This window comes from Ovis aries, chromosome 14, assembly GCF_016772045.2.
Source record: "Ovis aries strain OAR_USU_Benz2616 breed Rambouillet chromosome 14, ARS-UI_Ramb_v3.0, whole genome shotgun sequence".
In the NCBI taxonomy this organism is placed as follows: domain Eukaryota; kingdom Metazoa; phylum Chordata; class Mammalia; order Artiodactyla; family Bovidae; genus Ovis; species Ovis aries.
The window spans coordinates 38,530,528-38,549,245 of record NC_056067.1 but is presented as its reverse complement, the minus strand read 5'-3'; the positions used below and the strand labels follow the sequence as shown (position 1 = coordinate 38,549,245).

Sequence of the window (18,718 nt, the reverse complement as noted above, 5' to 3'; positions counted from 1 at the left end):
CAGGCGCAGTGATGAACGCGCGTTCAGCTCTCAATAACCCAATCAGCAGAAGAAGCTATTCTAGTCACGCCCACCTACCCTGCTCTGACCGGAAGCCCTAGGGTCACCCCCGCCCTCATTAAACCTGACAGGTCTCTTTGCTTCTCCCTCCCACGCCCCACTTACAGGCGGGGCCTCGCCTCTTACACTAAGCATGATTGGTCGCCAGGGGACTCGGAAGTGACTGTGATCAGAGCCCCAGAGAAAGACAGTCTAGTCTCGCATGCGCGGTCGCGTTCTGTGTCGCACCGGGAACAGGCGTTTTCTGGGCTGCTCTCGATGGTATCCTTGGATGGATAGAAGGAGCCGCGTAAAGTATTATGGGACAATAATGGCCGCTTTCATGTAGTTGATTTTGGCTCTCACAGCGGTCTGAGCGAGGAGTTGGCGGCGCTAGCGCCCCAGAATCCCGGACAGCAGGTTCCGAGAGTCAGGCTTGGTGAGGTGAGTGTCCCTTTTTCCTTTCCGACCTTTTCTTCGCCAGCCTTGGCAGCTCCAAGAGGCGAATCTCGGCCTTTCGCTCAAGTTCGGGCCCGGGCTTGTAAAGTCTTGTCCCTGTCATCTAACTTGCCTTACTCACTGTAGGAATGCTGCGCGGGTTCTGCCGGCCCCGGCCTTTCTCCTTGATCATGTAAGATCGTGCACACTAACGCGGCCTCCCAGAGGTCCAGGGATGCTGCCGGGAGTCACCCCGCCCACGTCCTTAGACCTTCTCGTTAGCCCACTCCCAGAGAGACACCGAGCCCAGAAGGGCTCTTTTCGTTTTCTTTTTGTCTGTCACAGTGGTATCTCTTCCAGGCGATATCTTTTAATAAAATGTCAACTCCAAAAAGATCGGGATTTTTGTTTTGGTCTCTTATCTCTAATGCCCAGAACAAGCGATTGGCTCACTGAAGGCCCTCGGTAATTGTTGAATGAATGTATACAGTTTCTTTCTTCATTATTTTTCTTGTGCCTCTGTGGCTTCTTTGCCACTAATCCTTTTTCAGAAGACAACATTTAAACTTCTTGTTTTTCTCAGCCACTAGTTGTCCTGTTTGTCAGATTCTTTTTCCTGTGCTGCTTGGCACCTTTCTTTGCTGTCTCTAGAGATTTCTGGCTCCCTGTTTCCTTTAATCAGTTTAAAATTATTTATTCCTCAAATGTTTATTTTGCTAGGCACCGGGCAATGCAGTCAACAAGACAAAGTTCTCCTGCATAAAAGGACGTTCTAGGGGTATATTTTCTAGTTCAGACATCTGAGCAGAGCATGTATATCTTACCTTCCCGCGAAGATTCCGTCCCATGAGTACAAATGTCACTAAAAGTTAGCTTTTCCATTTCTCTTCTCTGTGTTGGCATTTTCCAAAATGCAGCTCTTGTTTCTGTGTCCAGTCTGTTTGGCTATATTGTGTGTTCAGTCTGTTAGGCTATATTTTTCTATAGAAATGTGCATGTTAATTAGAGCTGTGTAAAGCATTTTGGCTTCTGGTGGTTCTCTTGATAGTTCTTTGCTTTAATGACTTGTTGGAATGAGGGAAATTATTCAAGCACAAAATGGGTTATGTTTATAAGCAGATGGTGTGTAGTGGGAGGTAAAGAGGAATTTGTTATGAGCTGAGTGCCAGGAAATCTTACAGTCACCTAAATACTTTTCAGAAACACCATTTCCTAGCCTGGTGATTCTCATCCAATTTTTTTTGGTGAACTTGAATTGTTGTTAAACAGATTTCGACTGCTGTGAGGTAATTCTTCTCTACAAAACAAAACTGGCCCAGAAAACTCATTTAAGAATGGATCACGTGGATGGTAGCCTTATATGTCAGCAACTGTACTGTATCTGTAGTTTAAAGGAGTAGAGAGTAGGAAGAACTTGGGTAAAAAATGGTGAGGAACCCAATCAGTACCCGAGAGCACAGCAAATGAAATAATGTAACAATGACGTCTATGTAACTGTGGTTACAGAGTGAGTGCTTTCACATATACTTTTCTTGTTTGATACTCACAGTAACTTCATGGATTTAAGAGAGCAAAAAGTACTTCCATTTTTCAGGTATAGAAATTATGCCTAACCAAAGATTAAGATTAATATCTATTTGCTTATGATCATATAGGTAGAAAATGTTGAGAGGGTTCTAACTGAGATTTCTGACTTCAGATCTAGTGTTTCCCCTACACTCCCTTTATAGATGCCATCCTGCTCTAGTAAGTGCTCCTTAGTGTTCTTGTCTGAATGATACCCTCTTGGATCTTGGGGTGTGTATGTGTATGTGTTTATCTATTTCTGATGTGTGTTGGGTGGAAATAGAAAGATCTTTTAAGATTAAGACTGTCAATGAGTTGATGGAAGTCTTGCGAAGAGGTAACTAAAGGAATTCAGGTCTTGAGAGGGAGGTCAGCCCCCCCACCCCTGATATTCATATATTCACAGTTATTTTGGGATGTAGTGGAGCCAAGTCTTTCCCTTCTTACGTCTGATAGCAAGTGGTTTGTTTTCCTTGCAGGGGATCCTGGAGCCTGTCATGGAGGACAGCAGCGAGGATGCCTCACTCCATCGGTTGGAAGGCACTGACGTGGACTCTCAGGTTGGCGGCCTTATTTTTAAGACCAAAAGTGCAGCTAGTGAGCAGCATGTCTTCAAGGCCCCTGCACCCCGCCCTTCATTGCTGGGACTGGACTTGTTGGCTTCCTTGAAGAGGAAGGAGAGAGAGGAGAAGGATGATGGCGAGGACAAGAAGAAGTCCAGAATCTCTTCATACAAGGACTGGGAAGAGAGCAAGGATGACCAGAGGGACGCTGAGGCAGAAGACAGTGACCAGGCTGGCCGAAGTGGCCGAAAAGACAGGTAAAAGCCTTTGGGTGGATTGCCCGGGAGGGAATGAAAATAGAGGCCAGAAAATAATGTCTCATGTTTATCTCTCAGTTTTCTTACTGGATATTTAGGGCTTAATTTTTACTAGGATTCTATAACATTGAGGCTAGGTAGGAATTGGTATTTTTTTTTTTCAGATTTGGGGCAATTGTCAAAAGCAACTGAAGAGTAGGTGATGGGGGGTTAGAAGTGCTTACGGCTGTTGCCATATGCAAGCCTGCCGTACCAGGGAGATAAAGTGGAAGAGGCCAGGTTGCTTGTCTGGCATGGCCACAGGTTTGGGGCAGGTTTTTCTTCTCTGGCTGAGTCCTTCACCAGCTGCCCTCTGTTGCAGGCATTATCGATCAGCCCGGGTGGAGACTCCATCCCATCCTGGTGGTGTGAGCGAAGAGTTTTGGGAACGCAGTCGGCAGAGAGAGCGGGAGCGGCGGGAGCATGGCGTCTATGCCTCGTCCAAAGACGAAAAGGATCGGAAGAAGGAGAGGTCGCGGGATCGAGACTGTGACCGCAAGAGAGACAGAGGTAAACTGCTCAGCAGAGTTCCTAGGGCCTGCTAGGCACCCGAAGTAACACGCCGGCCTTTTTGCTGTCCTGGGAGTCTTTATAATGCCTGTTAATCAGGGAGATCCATTTTCATGTCAGCCTGGTGGTATTGGGTATTTGACCCTGTTGGTATTGGGACAAGCGGGCACAAGTGGGCAGTCTAAGAAAAGAACTGTTACTTGCAGCATAGCTACTCTGCTTGAGTGTGTGGTTCTTTGCGCTTTATCTTGAAAGCTCGTGCTAAAGGTGATAGTGGGTAATGTGTTTGAGAAACTGGTTGACAGTAGTGTTGGTGAGAGGGAAAGGACAGTGCTGTGCAGCACAGCTAGACATAAGGTCCAGCGCTGGCCTTTCTTGGTAATAGTTGAGGTCTGTAGCTTGTAAACTTGTAACTATTAAATAGTTATTCAGGATAGACTTGTAACTATTCTTTTTTGAATTCTTGTAGGAAAATAACTGTTACTGTGAGTTTGAAACTTTGTAGCCAGTAACTAATCTTTGCCCTTTGAAAGAATGGGGATATGTGAGATTCAGGAGCCCCTGGATCGCATTAGAGCAGTGAGGTTGCTCCTGTGAGTGAGTGGGGAGGCCTGTCCTTTCTCTTGGGTGAAGATGGGTGGAAATTAGGACAGGCACCTGTTCTCTAAGCTCTGCTGGTGACTCCTGACAGATGAGCGGGACAGAAGCAGGCACAGCAGATCGGAGCGAGATGGAGGGTCAGATCGCAGCAGCAGAAGAAACGAACCCGAGAGCCCCCGACACCGGCCTAAAGGTAGTCTGAGCTTGCTTATGGTGGTTTGTGAGAGCCATGTATATGAGGGGCAGGGTGAGTGACTCCCATCCTCAGTGGAACTGGGTTGGAATTCCTGATTCCACCATAAATGACTTGGAATACTTGGTTGATTCAGTTGGGAAGGCCATGGACTTCTTTGGAAACTGATATGCTCCCTTAATGCGACTTGCCCATTTGCTGAGTGGCCAATTTTCCAAATGGTAGGAAAGAATAGGGAGCTGGGGGTGGGGAGTAGGGGGAGTGAGAATGAGGTGGGGGCAGAAGAAGGGTTGATTATAAAGAAATACGTATATTCAATGGAGATATGTTTGCAGAGACAAATTGGATATTCCTTAAAGTGTTATAAACACAGATGAAAAATGGACCTCTTCAAATTCAGATATCTTTAAAAGCTGTCAAACCCATCATATCCATTGCAAACAGGTATAAAGTTTATGAGTAGAAGAAAGAAATGTGGTGAACTGGTTTTCCCCTAATGGCTCTAGCGCCATGTCTGAGTTAAAGTAGATGCTGAGCTTCATGTCTGTTGTGGCCCAGATGCTGCCACCCCTTCACGGTCTACCTGGGAGGAAGAGGACAGTGGCTACGGCTCCTCGAGGCGCTCACAGTGGGAATCGCCCTCCCCAACGCCTTCCTATCGGGATTCCGAGCGGAGTCATCGGCCGTCCAGTCGAGACAGGGACAGGTGATGTTCTGTGCTTGTGACTGGGGCTGGGCGGGCGGATGGTGGCTGGGAACATGTCTCAGCTTAGTGATTGTTTAGTGAGGCTGGCTTTACTGTTTCCCAGGTCTGTGAGGAGCAGGTACTCAGATGACACCCCTCTGCCAACCCCATCCTACAAATACAACGAGTGGGCTGATGACAGAAGACACCTGGGGTCCACCCCACGTCTGTCCAGGGGCCGAGGTAAGACGGGGTGAAAGTGGGAGGATGGGACGCTCCTCCTGGGGTGGCTGGTCTGCGTGAGGCCACGGGGGACAAGCTGGGGCCTTGCACACCGACCTGCCTTGTGTTCTCCTGCAGGGAGACGTGAGGATGGTGAAGAAGGAATTTCATTTGACACAGAAGAGGAACGGCAGCAGTGGGAGGATGACCAGAGGGTAAGAAATACATCTCTGAGCGACTGAATGAGAGGTGGTGGCCATCTTTCAGTAAGCCGGTGACAGGTGTCAGAGTACAGGGGCCACGATGACACGCTCGTGAATCCGGACAGTCTCGGGAAGGCTGAGCTACGTTCAGTCCTGAAGCCCTGGAGTCCTTTTCCAGGCGTAGGCTCCCCGGTGAAACTTCTCACCAGGTGCAGATCAGACCTAACTTCTGCGTGCTGGCGCCACTGTGTGGTAAACCTAAGAAGTGCCGTCATGGTGGCCTGGGCTGCAAACCGTGCTTCTTTCTCCTGTAGGCAGCTGGCCCCCCAGCAGGGTGGCCTCTCCTGAGTTGTCGACTGCACCAGTGACTTCTTGCCAAGCATCTCCTCCCCTTCTGTCCCTGTCTTGCACATACACTCACTCTATTCCCTGTTCTCACGGCTCTGTCTCTTGCGCTACAGCAAGCCGACCGGGATTGGTACATGATGGACGAGGGGTATGATGAGTTCCACAACCCCCTGGCCTACTCCTCCGAGGACTATGTGAGGAGGCGGGAGCAGCACCTGCACAAACAGAAGCAGAAGCGCATTTCGGCTCAGCGGAGACAGATCAATGAGGTGAGGCTGCCCGCGCGAGGCGGAGCAGACCCTGCCGGAGTAGTGGCAGGTTGCAGCCTGGCTGACAGCACAGCTCTTCTCCCCATGGCTGAAGTTCCAGAAGGATCGATACTCCTGGAAGCGGAGGGGTGGGCGGGGAACTTTTCAGTAGGTTGGAAAAAAAGGAAAAAAAAAAACCCCCAAATCCCAGCTTTGCTCTTTGGCAGTGCTTCCTGGAGGGAGCTGCTGATGGGAGCTGAGAGGGTGGGCTTGGCTCTGTGTCCTCTGTGTCTCTGAGTGGGGCTGGGGGATGGCCACTCTGTACGTCCATGTAGAGGTTCTGGTTTAGACATAAAAGGTGGCTTCTGGGAAAATACGCTTCAAGTGATTTGGGATCAGGGCCTCTGCCATCACAAGGAGCTGCAGGGTCCAGAGACTGATGACATCCCCACGGCCCTTCTCTTGGGATCTGCTGCGTGGCCTCGCCTGGGCCCTTTGAGGATGACCTCGCGTGGCTGCAGTCTGAACGTGGCCTCCTCCTGTTGTGTCCTCTCAGGACAACGAGCGCTGGGAGACCAACCGCATGCTCACCAGCGGGGTGGTGCACCGGCTGGAGGTGGACGAGGACTTCGAGGAGGACAGCGCGGCCAAGGTGCACCTCATGGTGCACAACCTGGTGCCCCCCTTTCTGGACGGGCGCATCGTCTTCACCAAGCAGGTGGGGTCGTCTGTAGTCAGAGAGGGGAGCCCCGAAGTGGGGGAAGACGGTGGGGGGGGGCGGTGGAGGCGTGGCAGCCTTCCGTTGACCGTTACGAAGTGGACTTTCGTGTGGAGTTTGAACGATCAGCATGGGATTTCTGCTTTTTCCTCAACCTCCTGCAGCCGGAGCCTGTGATTCCAGTCAAGGACGCCACTTCAGACTTAGCCATTATTGCTCGGAAAGGCAGTCAAACAGTGCGGAAACACAGGGAGCAGAAGGAACGCAAAAAGGTTGGTTTCTGCTCATCTGGGGCCCGAGGGTCTCTGTTTTTTTTTTGGTCTTCTTTTTAGGGATCATGTGTCTCGCAGGTAGGGCTCCTTCGGCAGTTAGAGGAAACTCACAGGGCGAGCGTCAGCCCCTGGGGGAGGGCACTGTGTTCCTCTTGCAGGGCTGAGTTAGGATGGTGCGGGGCTACGGGCTCGGGAACTGCGTGGGGAAGGTGGGAGGCGGGCCTGGCTCGGTGCCGCCGCTGGCTGTGGGAACTTACTGCTGCTGGAGGAAGCCCGTTGTCAGACGGAATTGATTTTCCATCACGGGATGGAGCAGACTGACTTTCCATGTCTTTTTCAGGCTCAACACAAACACTGGGAATTGGCTGGAACCAAACTGGGAGATATAATGGGCGTCAAAAAAGAAGAAGAGCCGGATAAATCTCTGACCGAGGATGGGAAAGTGGACTACAGGTAGGAGTCTCGCGGCAGCTGGCACCCCTGAAGATGGGCTTCAAGGGGATCAACATGACTTGTCACTCACTAATACGAGCATGACGTCACTTGGGAGTCTGTGGTTCCTTCCTCCTGGTCTGTCTTCACCTTTCTCGGATAATATCCCAGCTGCCTCCGCTGCCACTGTCGGCACTTACTCTGTGCCGAGCAGCACCACACGCCTCACAGATACTTGGTCGTTGGATTCTCGTGGCAGTCCTGTGGGACAGGTGTAATCTTTCCCATTTTTCATATGAGGATGATGCAGCCCAGGGAGGTTAAGTAACTTGTTTGAGGTTACCCAGCTGGTAAATGGTGGAGTGAGGGTCCCACCCAGACAGTCTAGCTAAGGAGCCTGTGCTCTTAGTTGCTTTGCTAGAGAGCCTTTTTGATGTTTGGGGTGGGAACATGTGCTTTGCCCTCTTAGATTTTAGTTCAGGTATTGAGTTTGAAAAGACCCTGATGCTGGGAAAGATTGAGGGCAGGAGGAGAAGGGGACAACAGAGGATGAGATGGTTGGATGGCATCACCAACACAATGGACATGGGTTTGGGTGGACTCTGGGAGTTGGTGATGAACAGGGAGGCCTGGCATGTTGTGGTTCATGGGGTCACAAAGAGTTGGACACGACTGAGCGACTGAATTGAACTGAAGGAAGAAACTTTTTAACAGAGGTTTGAAAATAGAAAGGGTTGTCCTCTCAGCTAGAGCTTCCCCGTTCATAGAGGTGTTTAAGCCAGTGTTGGATGACCACTTGTTGCGCTTGCCTCATCATGTAGGTGGTTGAACTCAGATGTCCCTTCTGAAGCTCATCCTTTGAACACTCTGAAGTCCTTCCAGACTGTTGTCTCAGTTAATAATTCTCTGTACCACTGTGGGAAATGAGAAGCTGGTGCTGTTGATCAGCCTTGTTAGTCTCTAGTTACTTTAATCCTGTCGGTATAGAGTTTCAGCTGACCAGGCGTGACTGGGGCATTAGAAACAGGAAACTCACAGGGCACAGCCTTGATCTGATGGAGGAAAAGTCTCCTGGGGAAGGGGAGGGTGGAGACTGAAGATTGACACAGGTAAGGTGGGACTGGGACGTCTTTGCTCTGCGGCCTGGGGGTGTACATGTGTAGGACACTTCAGTGCTTTTAGTGGAAGATGTCTGTAAACATCAAGTAGGGCTGTTCTCACAGTTCTTTGAAGCTAAAGCCTTACAGACTCTGCTGTCCTGCTGAGAGGTGGGAGGGAGTCTGACCTTGGTCATGACTGTTACCACGACTCCTCCTTCCAGCCCTTTAAGTGTGGTGCTGAGATTGCCCAAGGTTGTCTGTGTGAGGTATGGCCTGTGCACTTCCAGGGCAGAGGATTTGCACGCTTGCTGATCTGCAGCTCTTCTGAGCCGTCTGCGGGTGTCTGTCCCAAGTGTGTTGAGCAGGTTTTGGATGATGGGTGCTTAGACAGGAGTGTGGTCCCTTAGGCCAGAGGAGATGAGCAGCAGCTGGCAGCCCTCGCATCGCAAAGATCCACTGCATGTTAGGAGCAGTTCTTGCTTCGGGGCACAGGAAGCAGGGCAGTAGCCCAGTCAGCAGGGAAGATGCGGGAGACCAGGCAGGGCACTTAGGCCGCGTGTGGTGTGTTTTCAGGACAGAGCAGAAGTTTGCCGACCACATGAAAAAGAAGAGCGAGGCCAGCAGCGAGTTTGCCAAGAAGAAGTCGATTCTGGAGCAGAGGCAGTACCTGCCCATCTTTGCCGTGCAGCAGGAACTCCTCACGATCATCAGGTGACTCCCCAGCCCGGGGATGGGACTCCAGTAGTGGGTCAGCTGTCCTGTGCGTGCTCTGTGGCTTTTTTTCTTTGGGGTATGACATTTGGTGGAGAAGGGAAAGGCTTTTTTTTCCCCCTCTCCTGAGTGCCCCAGGCTACTCTGCTTGAAACAAGCAACATGGCCTCATGAAACAGTGTGGCATGTGTTTCAACGTTACTGTCTTTTAGACTTTTCAGGGGATTTCAGTATGAGACTGTTTTCCCAGGGAAATCCTCCTTGGATCACTGCAGGTGGGGCTAGAGGTGGCCTTCCACTCGTGCTGATTCACCAGTCTCTTCTCCCCCTTGCAGAGACAACAGCATCGTGATCGTGGTTGGGGAGACAGGGAGTGGAAAGACCACGCAGCTGACCCAGTACTTGCATGAAGACGGCTACACGGACTATGGGATGATCGGATGCACCCAGCCCCGCCGTGTGGCCGCCATGTCGGTGGCCAAGAGAGTCAGTGAAGAGATGGGGGGAAACCTCGGTGAGGAGGTGAGTGGGCCCGAGGGCTGAGCTGTGTTCTTCATACCTGTGGCCTCTGTCACTTGACCTGATCTGCTGAGGCCTAGACCCAGCTCGGGGTGTGCAGCAGTGCGCGGGTGCCCAGAGCCCCTGAGCATTTCTCTGGCCTCCAGGTGGGTTATGCCATCCGCTTCGAAGACTGCACTTCAGAAAGCACCTTGATCAAGTACATGACTGATGGCATCCTGCTGAGAGAGTCCCTGCGGGAAGCGGACCTGGATCACTACAGCGCCATCATCATGGACGAGGCCCACGAGCGCTCCCTCAACACTGACGTGCTCTTTGGGCTGCTCCGGGAGGTGCGGGTCCAGGCCTCTGTGCCTGTGGGGCTGGGAGTCAGTGACCAGACGCCTGGGGTCTAGCCCGGGGAAGCTTGCGGGGCCTCTGACAGGCCAGAGTTGCCCCGAGGCCTCTGGCTGCCCAGCGGTGGTTCACTCCGTTCTAGCTCAGCTGAGTGACTCATGGTTCTCCTGGCTGTGGGTCCGTGATTCAGCCTTTAGGACTGGTACAAATCTAACGAGCCCCCGTCAGCTTGGGCTTCTGTTTCACTTGGTAGTGATGCTGGTGAGACTGGAGGGCAGAAGCCAAGGGTTCTGAACCCGTGGGGAAGCCTCTGAATGACTTCTTCTCTTAGGTGGTGGCTCGGCGCTCAGACCTGAAGCTCATTGTCACATCAGCCACCATGGACGCAGAGAAATTTGCCTCCTTTTTTGGGAACGTCCCCATCTTCCACATCCCTGGACGTACCTTCCCTGTGGACATTCTCTTCAGCAAGGTACCAAGGCCCTTTTTTCCTTAACTGATCCTGACATCAGATGAAGAGGCGGGTAGGGGGCGTGGGATGGGGTACTGAGTAGGGAAAGGTTTTGAGGGCACTGTGGGAGCTCACGGCTTTTGGGCTTGGAAGCAAAAGACTGTACTCTGGAGACATTTGGTTTGATTGTTTCTTTGGGGTGGAGGCTTGGGACCCAGGGAGGGCCATAAGGCCCATCTGCATGTGCACGACCCCAAGAGTCTGCCCAGCTCTGGCCCCGGACCAAGGACTGGGCCACTGGTTCCCAGAGGGGGCCTGGCCCACATGTCCTTTGACGGTGCCCCTGGCTGGCTTGCAGACCCCGCAGGAAGACTATGTGGAGGCCGCGGTGAAGCAGTCCCTCCAGGTACATCTGTCGGGGGCCCCCGGGGACATCCTCATCTTCATGCCTGGCCAAGAGGACATTGAGGTGCGTGCCTCGGTCGCGACCTTGGTGAGCGGGTGGGTCCTTGGTGAGGATCAGGGGCCCTGGCATCTGACGAATTCTCTCTGCCCTCAGGTGACCTCAGATCAGATCGTGGAGCATCTGGAAGAACTGGAGAACGCTCCCGCCTTGGCCGTGCTGCCCATCTACTCCCAGCTGCCCTCTGACCTCCAGGCCAAGATCTTCCAGAAGGTGAGACTGCAAGAGTGTCTGGTTTGGGTCTCCAACTTGGGAACCTCCCAGACTACCCCCAGGAGGGCAAGTGGGAGAAGGTGTTACTTCCCTGGCACGGGTGGGGTGTGCTCTTCTCTTTGTGGGGTCTCTCCTACCTGCCAGCCTATAGCCTTCCCTCCCTGCATGTCCTGTCTGACTCCAGGCTCCGGATGGCGTCCGGAAGTGTATTGTCGCCACTAACATTGCTGAGACCTCCCTGACCGTCGACGGCATCATGTTTGTTATTGATTCCGGTTATTGTAAGTTAAAGGTAAGAGGAGACACAGGCACCAGGGCTCTGGGCCTTCATGCACGCTCACCCGGCCTAGGAGGTGGGAAGGCAGGACCTGGGTCCTCAGACCTTGAACAATGGTTGCTTGTGGAAGTGGAGGTGGTGGTTTGAGTACTGATTTTGCCATGTTTCTGGTTCATCCAATTCTTGTGATATTGCAGGGTGGACAGCTTGCCTTGATAAAGGTTGTGGAGCTGGTGATGAGGGGAAATTCCTTGAGGTTCCTGACTCCAGAAGATGGCTGCCTGCATCACTGAAACATTTCACTCTGTAGCACGTAGCAGCCAAGGGTTTTCTCTGTCTCAAGGCTGCCTCCCGTTTATCCTCTCGCTGCGTCCTTAATCAGGTCTTTTCTGCCCTCTCCTAGGTCTTCAACCCCCGGATTGGCATGGATGCTCTGCAGATCTACCCCATCAGCCAGGCCAATGCCAACCAGCGGTCGGGACGAGCTGGCAGGACGGGCCCAGGTCAGTGTTTCAGGTAGGAGCGCTGCGCTTGCCTGCTTTCCAGGGTGGGAGCCCAGGCAGGGGCGGGCAGGATTGGCCTTTGCTCCTGCAGAGGGGTGATCCCTGAGGCTGGGGACCAGTGGTGGGGCTGCCACTTGTTGATTCTCTCGTCACATGCCGCTGAGTGGAAGAAGTCACCTTCCCAGGCAGTCTTGAGGTCCAAGTGGCCTTGTGTTTGAGGAGGACCTATGTTGAAGGTCCCTGCAGTGGATGACCAGTGTTACAGTGTGCCCCTCCTTAGAGGATAAATGTGAACCAATTATATCACTGGTTCTTTTTTTTACTTTGTAATTATTCTCTCTTTTTTTGTTCTGATTTAAAAATAATAGAAATTCAGAAAATGCAGAAAAATATAAAGAAATTATAACCTAGCCATAATTCTAGTCCCAGGCTCAATGGTTCCAAAAATGAAACAATTATATAAGAGACTCCAGCAGAAGAGTGAATTGGCATGACTGAGTTTTAAATAGGTGGAGATTTGTGATCGTAAGAGACAAGTGGAGTTGGAAGAAATGAGATCTTCTCCTCCGTACCTGTGGCTCTTGTCAGCACTGGCTGCTCCGGCTGCACGAGCCCACGGTGCTGGTGGGCTCACCTAGGCAGCTGGGCACGTTCTAGGGACTCAGCTGGGCAGTCTATGGTGGCAGGTGTGGCAGCACTGTGGAAGTGGAGGTGGTGGTTTGAGTGCTGATTTTGCCATGTTCCTGCGTCCATGGTGGCTGATGGGTCTTCTCTCTGGCAGACTCTACACCCAGAGTGCCTACAAGAACGAGCTCCTGACTACCACGGTGCCCGAGATCCAGCGGACCAACCTGGCCAACGTGGTGCTGCTGCTCAAGTCCCTGGGGGTGCAGGACCTGCTGCAGTTCCACTTCATGGACCCACCCCCGGAGGACAACATGCTCAACTCCATGTACCAGCTCTGGATCCTTGGGGCCCTGGACAACACAGGTGCTGGGCAGGGCTCTGTGGGCTCTGGGGCCTGGGTCCTCCATCTTACAGCAGCCTGTCTGCTGACTGTCTGGGCCGCTCCTCTCTCTCAGGTGGTCTGACCTCGACGGGGCGGCTGATGGTGGAGTTCCCGCTGGACCCAGCCCTGTCCAAGATGCTCATCGTGTCCTGTGACATGGGCTGCAGCTCCGAGATCCTGCTCATCGTCTCCATGCTCTCGGTCCCAGCCATCTTCTACAGGCCCAAGGTGGGAGGCGCTGCCCGGCTCCTGTCCTGCCAGGGGTCTTGGGAGTGTATGGGTTGGAGGGAGGTTGAGAGAGGGGAGAGGGTCCCCTGTTGTGAAGATGAAATGGAGGGGGTGGAACCGCAGTCTCCGAAGAAGGATTTTACTGGGTTACGTTAAGCAGGTTGGGGTGGGGGAAGGGGTTGGCTGGATCCATGGCTCTCAGGGAGTATTTTGCGTTCCTTTTTTTGCATCCTTTTTTTCTAGGATGGTTGTGCCTGAGCCTTTGCATCTTAAAATAAATATTTTGCTATAAATAAATTTTGTTTTTGCTATATTGTCTGGCACCACATCGATGTGTTTTAAGGTGGGGGGCAGGTAGGTGACAGCCTGAGACAGCTCTTTCAGTGGCCTGGACTAGCCTTTCCCTTCCCAGGGCCGAGAGGAGGAGAGCGATCAAATCCGGGAAAAGTTCGCAGTCCCTGAGAGTGACCACCTGAGCTACCTGAACGTCTACCTGCAGTGGAAGAACAACAATTACTCCACCATCTGGTGTAACGATCATTTCATCCATGCCAAGGCCATGCGGAAGGTGAGTCTGTGGCCCGGATAAGCAGGATGTTGGGAGGTGGGGTGGGTTGCGGGGGAAGGATGGGGTGCTCCATCACTGACCACCTGCGTCCCGCTCCAGGTCCGGGAGGTGCGGGCTCAGCTCAAGGACATCATGGTGCAGCAGCGGATGAGCCTGGCCTCTTGTGGCACTGACTGGGACATCGTCAGGAAGTGCATCTGTGCTGCCTATTTCCACCAGGCAGCCAAGCTCAAGGTGAGCCCGATGGAGCTGTGGCCCCTTCCTGGCCTGACACTTTGTCCGAGCGCAGAGTTCTCCTTTCTCACTGTACAGTCCTGCAGATCTGGGCTTCCCTGGGAAGCTGGTGTCAAGGCAGCATTGGAGGGGTGGGGGAGCTGCCCAGACGTGCAGTGTTTTGCTGAGGCAGCCACCTGTTGGGTCTCCTCCCTAGGGAATCGGGGAGTATGTGAACATCCGGACAGGCATGCCCTGCCACCTGCACCCTACCAGCTCCCTCTTCGGAATGGGCTACACCCCAGACTACATTGTGTATCATGAGTTGGTCATGACCACCAAGGTGAGTATTTTCCAAGGTAGCTGCCATGATGTCAGCCCGCTTGGCTGGGCCAGGCCTTTGTAACCGTTTGCTGCCTTCTGGGATGAGCTTTGAGCTTGGGGAACTTGGGACCACAGGTGCTGCTTTGAGGGGAATTGAGGTTGGTTTCCAGTGGGAGGTTTGGGGAAGTTAATTGACCTGCAGGTTCCGGTGGCCTGTTATGGCAGCTGGATTGTTTCCTGCTTGCTGCCTGGGACACGCAGCCCCTTTGGGTGTTGTTAGAAGGGTTTTCTGAGGGGCTGGGCTTGTTCTGTGGGACACTGGAGGGCTTTCTCACAAGCATGGAGGATTTTGGATGGGAGAAGGGATTAGAATGCCAGTGTCTGTGGATTTTCCTTGCCTTTCTCAGCCTGGCAAGGCTGGGGGTAGGGCCCTGCCTGTGAGGATCCTAGTTATGGAACTGCTCTGGGAGGGACAGCTCAAAGCAGTGGTCTGTCCGTGACCCTCGCCTGGTGGCCCTTCTGCTACAGGAGTACATGCAGTGTGTGACTGCCGTGGACGGAGAGTGGCTGGCAGAGCTGGGCCCCATGTTCTACAGTGTGAAACAGGCTGGGAAGTCTCGGCAGGTAAGGGTCCTGTGCTTTCCTGTGGTGGGTCTGTTTGCCTCTGGGATCCATTTTTCCCCCTTAGCTTGGTATTAAAGACACGTCATCATCTGGCTTCCCCTTACTTCTCTGTCAGACATAAGAGCTATGATCCAGGCAGGCTGGTCTGTCTCACTTCTCCCACCCACTCCATTTGCTTGGTCTGCTGAGTCTTGAAAAACAAAACAACCAAAAAAAAAAACAAACAAACCCCTTGTTGTTGAAAAGTCCAAATATCTGTGAAAGTGGACCAAAACAGTATAAGGAGTCACAGATTCCTCACCTAGCCTCTATAACTGTCAACATTCTTCTCAACCTCGTTTCTCTTATTTCCACCCTGCTCCATACACAGTGATCTTTTTCCTGGAATATTTTAAAGCATATTTCAGACATTGTGGTTTTTCACTCAAATACTTGAATAAGTATCTCTAACAAGACTTTAAAAATTAAAACATAATCTCTGCACCAATAACACTCAACAAAAGTAATCCTTAATGTCACCAAAGTCTCCAGTTCTTAGTCATATTTCCCTTTTTATTTCAAAGATAATTTTTTATAATTGCTTTGCTTGAATTAGGATCCAGACATTGGAATTTGTCATTATATATATTAAGTCTTTTATTCGAGAACAAGCTCTGCCCCCTCTCATTTTTATGGCACTGATTTACTGGGAAAACAGGTTGGTCATCTTGTAGAATGTTCCACATAGTTTTGGCTAATTGGTTCCTCAGAATGTTTACCTTGTGCCTCTGTCCCATGTGTTTTCTGTAAACTAGTCATTAATCTAAAGTCTTGGTTAGATTCAGGTTCAGCTCTTTGGAGCAGGAATGCATAATGCCTGTGTTGCTGTGAACCTCCTTTTAGGTTCTGTCAGGAGGCACATATTGTCTCTGGCCCCCCCCTTTTGATGACACTAAGGGTGCTCAGTGGTTCCACTTGATCCCTCCTGACAGTCTCAGTGTCCACTGGTGGCCGCCACCTGGATCCATTATTTAGGGTTGCATAAGATCATAGACATTTGCTTTCCGTGTCCATCCTCTCCACTCAGATATTGCGCCCTTCCTCTTTCCCGTATGTCCTGGCATGGCTGTGAACTTGCTAGGAGCATGTAAGCACTTACCAGGCTGAAAGAGGGCTGAGGCGTGATAGGGTTAGGACTCAGTCCTCCAAGCTGCGTCTTGGCTCAGTGAGAAGAGCAGCCTCGGCCCTGGTGGTGTGTGGCCCTGTCTCTGGGAGCTGGTGCAGTCTACACCGTGCCTGGCTGGCAGCAGAGGGGTGGGTACAGGCCAGGCCTCCCACTGCTGGTCCCCAGTGACCCCAGTACCTCTCCCTGCTCTAGGAGAACCGCCGACGGGCCAAAGAGGAAGCGTCCGCCATGGAGGAGGAGATGGCACTGGCTGAGGAGCAGCTGCGGGCCCGGCGGCAGGAGCAGGAAAAGCGCAGCCCGCTGGGCAGCGTCAGGTGAGCGCGGCCTCAGGACCTGGGCTGGGAGGGAGCCCGCTGGCTGGACCTGCCAGGCCCCGAGTGAGGCCGTGATTTAAGAGAAGTTAAACATGCGGAGGTCACTTGGTGACAGGTTGACTGTGGTCACATGGAGGAATTCCGGATACACTTTCAAGGGGTGGTGATCTGGCTGCAACTCCTGGCATTGTTAAGTTGTGGTGGGGCCTGAGGTGGGCTGGAGCGCAGAGTGGGTCTCACAGCCTCACCAGCGAGCAAGGGCTTGGGCATCATGGTGGAGAGGTGAGGTGGGGAGATTCGTGGGCCTCTCTGTCTGCCTTGGTGTCTGGAGTTGGGTCAGACACCACGGGTGAAGGGCATAGTCCTGGCAAGACCACCCTCAGAGCCTCAGTCACCACCTGCAAGGTGGGGTTACCCAGGGTCACCCTCATTTCTCACCAACTTGTTACAAATTTGGGGATCCCCACTGTGGTGCCCAAGGCCAAGGGAAATTCCAAGGGTCTAGAGATAACCTCCAGGATGTGGGGACAAAGCCCCGCCTCAGCTAGAGTGGCGGCCTGCTGAGGCAGAAGGGAGACCTCCTCCAAGGCTCACCTGTTGTTGTTGAGTCGCTCAGTCGTGTCTGACTCTTTGCAACCCCATGGACTGTAGCCCGCCAGGCCCCTCTGTCCATGGGATTCTCCAGACACAGATACTGGACTGGGTTGCCATTTCCTTCTCCAGGGGATCTTCCCCACCCAGGGATCAAACCTGAGTCTCCTGAATTGCAGGCAGATTCTTTACTGCTGAGCCACCAGGGAAGCCCATAGCTCACCTAGGGGGTATGAAAGGATTTATTAGTAAAGCCATCTCACAGCATGCCTCAGTGGATATAAGAAAAAAGGCCCACCTCATTCTGCTCCCAATCACAGATAGGGAAGGCAAGGGGAGTGGAAGTATGTTAGGGGAGAAGACCCTGTAGCCCCAGAGCCTGCTCACACATAGTTAGAAACAGCTGGGTTTCAGACTCCTCATTCTGCTGTGTGTTCTAGTCAAAGTGAGCTGCAGTGCGATTCCTAATTCCTCTTCTGTGTCTCCAGGTCTACGAAGATCTACACTCCTGGTCGGAAGGAGCAGGGGGAACCCATGACCCCCCGCCGCACACCAGCCCGCTTTGGGCTCTGAGCCAAGGCTGTCCCTGCAGGGGAGGGGAGCCAGGTGTTGAGTCCCGAGCCCCGGCCTATCAACAAACCCTCTCAACCTAGGCCACTTTGATAAAATACCTGCACACAGCTTTCATCTGTGTGCATCATGGCCCTGGGGGCCCCTGCTGAGGCCAGGCTCTGCCACGGAGGAGGCTGAAGCTCGTTGGTGTGTGCGCGGGGCCGCAGAGCGGCTGCCAGGACCACAAGAGGTGGCCGGACCCACCGAATACAAATACACTGTCCCAGGACACTTGGTGTATCAATGACATGGCTGTGACTATGTTTTTTTAAAAAGTTCTTGTGTAAAACAGCACAGTAAGACCTAGAAGGAATTATAATTTGGTTATAATTCAGGATTTGGAAATAAATTTATTGTTTGTAATATGTCATTGTATTTCTGATGGTTCCCTCCCTGTCATGGCCCTGAGTCACACCCTCACTGGAGAGCAGGCAAGCCCCGGAGTGACTTTCCTAGACGGCGCCTCCTAGGGTCTGAGCTTGCCCTTGTGTCTGTTCTTCAGGCAGTGCCTGCAGGGGCTGGTGGGGCGGGACTCAGCTGACAGGGAAGGCGGACGGCTTGGGGTACCAGCACCAGGTGGGTCAGGCTCTCAGGTTGCCTGGCTGCCCCTAAGGCTGGTGAGCAAGGCTGGCCCTGATGGCCAGGCATGGGAGGAAGGCGAGCAGCCGCCCACCCTCTGTCCCCCATGGTTGGGTTGGCTGCCCTATTGCTTAAAATGGTAGAAGTTTCTAACTTTATGATAGTATTATGTATTGATGGAAAATAGCATAAGATGTTGCTTATGGATTTTCGTGTAAAAGGTGATCCCTACACTGGAATCACAAGTCTTTTCTTGTGTTAGGCAGCCTCAGCAGTGTGTGGAGGTGATGGTTTGTGTATCTGACCCTTTGGGTCACCGCCAGATGAGCCCATCACTCCTGCCTCACACTGCATTTCCAGTATTTGCCCTTCCTGGGTCGTAGCAGGGGCATCCTATATGACAGATTGCTGCTATCAGCAGAGCATTTTCTTGGCTTTAGTTTAGCTGGGGAGGAAGGCGAGATATTAAGAACTGCTGGACTCCCCTGGTGGCTCAGTGGTTAAGAACCTGCCTTGCCAGTGCAGGGGACACAGCTTCATTCTCTGCTCTGGGCAGATTCCACATGCCACAGGGCAACTGAGCCA

General features: G+C 52.4%; 2 protein-coding genes across 2 annotated transcripts in view; one reads left to right on the top strand and one right to left on the bottom strand.

Moving 5' to 3' along the window:
* Positions 1-266: 266 nt before the first annotated feature.
* DHX38 (DEAH-box helicase 38) lies at positions 267-17,919 on the top strand. Its single transcript, XM_027978135.2, has 27 exons — positions 267-483; positions 2,523-2,863; positions 3,225-3,412; positions 4,104-4,205; positions 4,764-4,911; positions 5,015-5,133; positions 5,251-5,327; positions 5,777-5,932; positions 6,468-6,629; positions 6,794-6,901; positions 7,242-7,354; positions 9,007-9,144; positions 9,480-9,666; positions 9,810-9,995; positions 10,331-10,471; positions 10,809-10,919; positions 11,010-11,126; positions 11,311-11,418; positions 11,807-11,919; positions 12,688-12,896; positions 12,989-13,143; positions 13,556-13,711; positions 13,811-13,945; positions 14,142-14,267; positions 14,777-14,872; positions 16,230-16,351; positions 17,431-17,919. Exons 2-27 carry the CDS (start codon positions 2,541-2,543, stop codon positions 17,513-17,515), a joined length of 3,681 nt encoding a protein of 1,226 aa, XP_027833936.1. The 5' UTR covers positions 267-483; positions 2,523-2,540; the 3' UTR covers positions 17,516-17,919.
* The window catches only part of PMFBP1 (polyamine modulated factor 1 binding protein 1), a 475,252-nt gene continuing 471,932 nt past the window's right edge, over positions 15,399-18,718 (bottom strand). The window contains exon 36 of the mRNA XM_060398457.1: positions 15,399-17,165. Coding sequence (XP_060254440.1) covers positions 17,131-17,165 — 35 coding nt within the window. The 3' untranslated portion in view covers positions 15,399-17,130. The remainder of the gene's footprint in view (positions 17,166-18,718) is intronic.

Coding starts and splice junctions, on each gene's coding strand:
- DHX38 (XM_027978135.2), top strand. CDS start 2,541: ATGGAGGACAGCAGCGAGGATGCCTCACTCCATCGGTTGGAAGGCACT. Junction 2,864..3,224: donor CGAAGTGGCCGAAAAGACAG/GTAAAAGCCTTT, acceptor CCTCTGTTGCAG/GCATTATCGATCAGCCCGGG. Junction 5,134..5,250: donor ACGTCTGTCCAGGGGCCGAG/GTAAGACGGGGT, acceptor GTTCTCCTGCAG/GGAGACGTGAGGATGGTGAA.